General features: G+C 35.3%; 2 protein-coding genes across 3 annotated transcripts in view; one reads left to right on the top strand and one right to left on the bottom strand.

Annotated features, from left to right (window-relative positions):
* Window positions 1-3,105, top strand: part of Trhn (tryptophan hydroxylase) — a 55,142-nt gene extending 52,037 nt beyond the window's left edge. For both annotated transcript variants that reach the window (XM_043010707.2, XM_086546087.1), the window contains exon 15: window positions 1-3,105. This exon is cut by the window's left edge and continues 194 nt beyond it. The gene's annotated coding sequence lies outside the window, so the exon portion shown is untranslated.
* An 836-nt stretch (window positions 3,106-3,941) lies between these two features.
* LOC147472220 (uncharacterized) lies at window positions 3,942-4,439 on the bottom strand. The gene is made up of 2 exons (XM_086544560.1): window positions 4,347-4,439; window positions 3,942-4,256 (listed from the first exon to the last, which is right to left on the bottom strand). Exons 1-2 carry the CDS (start codon window positions 4,437-4,439, stop codon window positions 3,942-3,944), a joined length of 408 nt encoding a protein of 135 aa, XP_086400686.1.
* Between the last annotated feature and the right edge of the window lie 561 nt (window positions 4,440-5,000).

Genomic DNA, 5,000 nt, shown 5'->3' with positions numbered 1-5,000 from the left:
TCTCTCTTTATCTTTCTGATGCCCTTCTCTCTCCTTATTCTCTCTTTTATTTTTTATCTCTCATGCCCTTCCACTTTTGATTTATGTTTGCGTTTCTCCCTCTTTATTCTCTCTTTCTCTCTCTCTCACTCAGTCACTCACTTTTTTATTCTCTCTATCTCTCTTCTTCTTTCACCAAGCCGAACGTGTATAAATATTATTAAACTCGAAATTATCTACACACACCGAAATATATCAATGGAGGAGGTACTTGCCATATATAAATATATATAAGATTATCTTTGTCTAGATCAAGTAGACTCGTATGTTAACGTTTTATGTAAATGTTTGTATCAACATATCTGTCTCAATAAATGTCCAGATACTTTTGCCATAACTGAAATGTATCGAGTTGTGTTGTCTAGATATATGAATGTATAAAAAGTGTGATTTCTGATTTTTTTTTCTTTTTTATTTTCCATTTATTTTATTTTATATATATTTTTTTTTCTTTTCTACTATTTTCGTGATCGATCTTCTCTCTCTGATTATGGTTGTTGTTGTTGTTGTTGGTGGTGGTTGTGAGATATAGGTTTGGATTTTCTTTTTCATTATTATCATTATCCTTACAACCATTTCTATTGCCTTTTTTTATTTTCATTACCATTACTAATAGTTTAGATATTATTATCATCATTATCATCATAATCATTATTATTATTAACCCTTATTGCCCTCTGACTTTTATCCCTGTGTGTAATTCCTTCACATATCTCAACAGTATCTACTATTTCCACCTATTATTGACCTCCCATTCTTCCCCCTTTCTTTATTCTATAATCTCTCTTCCTCTCTTTACTTGTCCCCCCCCCCCCCTTGCTTGTCTTGAACACTTTGTCAACTACATCTGTGGTATCCCACCGTTGCCACCAAAGCTAACTTTTCCATTTGCTCGTTTTCCCACTTATCTTCCCCATTTACCCATCTTACCACTTACTTGTTTCCCCATTTACTCATCTTCCCTGCTTTCTTGTCTTCCTACTTATTCATCTTTCCACTTACCTTCTCAACTCACTTGTCTCACCACTTACTCATCTTCCCCACTCACTTGTCTCACCACTTACTCATCTACCTACTTACTCATCTTCCCACTTACTTGTTTCCCCATTTACTCATCTTCCCTGCATTGTTGTCTTCCTACTTATTCATCTTTCCACTTACCTTCTCAACTCACTTGTCTCACTACTTACTCATCTTCCCCACTCACTTGTCTCACCACTTACTCCTTTTCCCCACTCACTTGTCTCACCACTTACTCGTCTACCTACTTACTCATCTTCCCACTTACTCATCTACCTACTTACTCATCATCCCACTTACTTATCTTCCCCACTCACTTGTCTCACCACTTACTCATCTACCTACTTACTCATCTTCCCCCTTTCCTCAATCCTGAACCCTTTGTCTACTGGTCGTTATAAAGAGTTAGACGACTGCATAATCAGGAGCTTCCTCAAGATGTATGTGTGTGTGTATGTGTGTGTGTATGTGTGTGTGTATGAGTGTGTGTGTGTGTGGATGGATGCACGTGCATGTTTGTTCCTGTATTTATGTGTGTTTGTGTATGTGTGTACTTGTTATATGGGCAGTACATGTGAGGGTGAGTGTTCGTGTACATGTTGTTGTTTGTGTGTATGTGATTATCATAAAATATTTGTAAATATAGTTTAATTTCCGGTAGTCACATCATTGATTATTCATTTTTGCTATATTTACCTTATTCATCAGTTCATTAATTCTTCCAAATACTTTTTTTTTCTGTATATCCATTTGTTTATGTTCAATTTCAGTACGTCTCTCTTTTTTCCTATCTGTTTCTTAATGTTTAGCTATCACATAACTTCTGACATTTTTATCAGATAGTTTAGAAGCAATCCTCAAATCAAGGGCATAAAGTAACCTTAGAAGAAGAAAAAAATAAATAATAGTATTTTTTTAATATCATTTTAAACTCGAAGTCAAAATTCATTCTATCTGAACACATACTTTCAATGACAATGCCAACGTTAGAATCGAGGGATTGAGACACCTTCACTAGAGTCGCTCAGGGTCGAGTCGTTTTCTCAGACCAGGTCACACGAGGCTGGTGACCTGGGAGGAAACCTGTTGACCTTATTTGGGAGAAATATTTCTTAACCATTTCTTAACCTTTCAACCTTTTCCAAATATAAACAATAAATGTTATCCATATATATTATTTTTTGTTTTTTGCTATATACAATAAATGTTCACCACATTTCCCTATTTTTTTCTATATATAATAAATGTTATCTTTTTTTCTCTCTCTCTAATATGTACAATAAATGTTATCTTAATAATCCTTAAAAAAAAAATATCCTTTGTATTTATCTTTTACTTTTCTTTGACTTCATTTTTGTACATTAACCTACTCGCTTCCCTCTAGATTCCATATCGAACCTCGCCTGCATTGAAACTTGATCCTTGTGCTATCAGTCATGACGGGTGATATTTAGGATCCATGTGCCCCTTTGTGCATAGGGAGATTAGAAGCTCCAGTTAGAAGTATCTTAGACCACGATGATGTAATGTTTATGTATTTTAAGGCTGTTAGTTATTTGTTTAGAATCTGTTATGATAACGGAGGCTTGGGAGATATATGTAGGTATATATATGTATATATATATATATATATATATATATATATATATATATATATATTCAAATGAAGCATTTGTTCATTCACAAAAGTGAATGCCTTGTCGATTTCATTAATACAGTTCTATATAAGAATACGCAGTATTTTGTCTTATCTTACCGAAGTATAATCAACCCTTTATTCATGGTTATCTCGTCTCTATACTTCTATCATGTCTATTAGATATTTTAAATACATGGCTATATCTATGAACAACGAGATTACCATTAATATTGCCAGCTGATTTTTCAAAAGTCTCCCCTTAAAATTACAGTTTCTATGATTTGTTAATAGGGGTAACTGTTTTATATATTATTTGTTTCTGTATCTATACCAGAGAGTAACATAGACATCGAGAGTGTATATATGTAAGAAATTCAGTAAATAAAGTATATAAGTGCAGCAGGAAATAGTTGTCTTAATATCAGTTCCTCATACCCTGGTATATACAATGGAATTTGAGAAACATATGATTCTGGATAAAATACATCAGTTTGTTGTGCGTGTGTGTGATTATATATATATATATATATATATATATATATATATATATATATATATATATATATATATATATATATATATACATATATATATGCATATATATATATACATTATATATATATATGCATATATATATGTATATATATATATATATATACATATATATATATACATACACACACACACACACATGTACACACAAACAACACACACATATATATATGTGTGTGTTTGTTGTGTATGTGTATGTGTGGTGTATATGTATTTATATATATATATATATGTATAATATATTATATATTATATATATATATATATATTATATATATATATGCAGTTGCAGTTTGAGGAGAGTATGGTTCCAAGGTAAATGGTCAACAGTCTTGATCTCAACCTTGGTCATTTTGGAGCTACATTTGCTGGAGATTGTTTAACAAGAATTTCTGTTTTGCTGAAGTTGACAACAAGACTAGCGCTGCTGTGAGTGTCGACCACCATCGGCATATTGCAAATCAAAATGGCGGAAGTGTTAGAAAACCTTCAGACGAGAGAGGTTCGAATCAAGGCGGCAGCGAAAACTGATGGAATCTTCAGTATTGAGATATTGCCAAGAGAGGATTCCAACATTGGCAGAGAAAGGATCAGATTCTAAATGCATATTATCTCTGGCAGACATGTCATCATGAAATTGCTATGATATGTTAGTGATCTTGGAGGTGTAACCACATTTGAGGAGTATTGCTCAGAGGAGATCACGACTGTTGGTGTCGAAAGTTTTTGTTAGATCGACAAAGGCAATATACAAGTTCTTGTGTTGCTCCCAACGCCTTTCTTGGAGAAGACGGGCAACAAAAATCATGTCTGTGGTATTTCTATTCTCACAGAACTCACACTGAGACTCTAGGTGGACGACATTGGCTACAGAAACAATGAGTTTTGCAAGCATGATTCTGGCCTGGATTTTTCCTGCTATAGCCATCAGGGAAATTCCCCGACAGTTGCCATAGATAACCTTGTCATCCCTTTTCTTGAAAATCATTGAGATGTTGGCATCTTTCTATGGTTGAGGTAATGTATCTGAAGACCATATCTGACAGATGAATTTGTGTAGGCGCTCAAGAACTGCATCACCACCTTATTTGAAGACTTGTCCTGGTAGACCATCAGCTGCCTCGTTGTTTTTCAAACTTTTGGCGGCTCGGTAGACTTCTTCAAGAGAAGGTGCTGTGTGTAGGGACATGATGGCGGGATGAATAGGGCGTTTGTCCGTTACAGTGGGATCTCCTGGATTTATTCTATTCAACAGGTCATTCAGGTGCTCAGCTCATCTGGCTAGGATGCTTTGCTCGTCTTTGATAAGCGTAGTGCCATCAGCTGATCTGACTGGATTGGTTGATCCTCTAGTTGTGAGAGTCGTTAGAATTTGCATCAACCCTGAACATCTTTAGCCTTTTTGCTCCACCGATCGTTCTTTATTTAGCGGAAAGCAGATTGTGACATACTGGCCACGAAGGGCTGCAGAAGAAGCTTCGATACGGATTAAGCGTTTTCGATGGAAAAGGGTATGAATATCTGCAGAATTGTCATCAAACCAGTCTTGATGTTTCCTCTTGGAATAGCCAAATTTTCCAGCAGTTGCTTCTAGGAGCATGGATGAGATGGCATTCCATTCCTCAGTCATGATCTCTGTAGTAGAGGTTTCAGCTTGAACACGCCCAGACTCACGACTGAGAGCACACTCAAGGGCGGAGTTCAAAGCAGCATGTCTGGAGGGAGAGCTTCCTATCAGGTGGGCGAATCT

The sequence above is a fragment of the Penaeus japonicus genome, unplaced genomic scaffold (genome assembly GCF_977035675.1).
Source record: "Penaeus japonicus unplaced genomic scaffold, GWHDUDI00000001_assembly GWHDUDI00000002, whole genome shotgun sequence".
In the NCBI taxonomy this organism is placed as follows: Eukaryota; Metazoa; Arthropoda; class Malacostraca; order Decapoda; family Penaeidae; genus Penaeus; species Penaeus japonicus.
Note: the sequence above shows the minus strand (reverse complement) of the source record. Positions and strands in the feature narration are given on the sequence as shown.

Excerpts from the sequence above, each read along its gene's own strand:
- LOC147472220 (XM_086544560.1), bottom strand. The coding sequence starts at position 4,439 with ATGTCCCTACACACAGCACCTTCTCTTGAAGAAGTCTACCGAGCCGCC. Across the intron at positions 4,257-4,346 it reads CTGATGGTCTACCAGGACAA|AAAGATGCCAACATCTCAAT; the intron begins GTCTTCAAATAA and ends CCTCAACCATAG.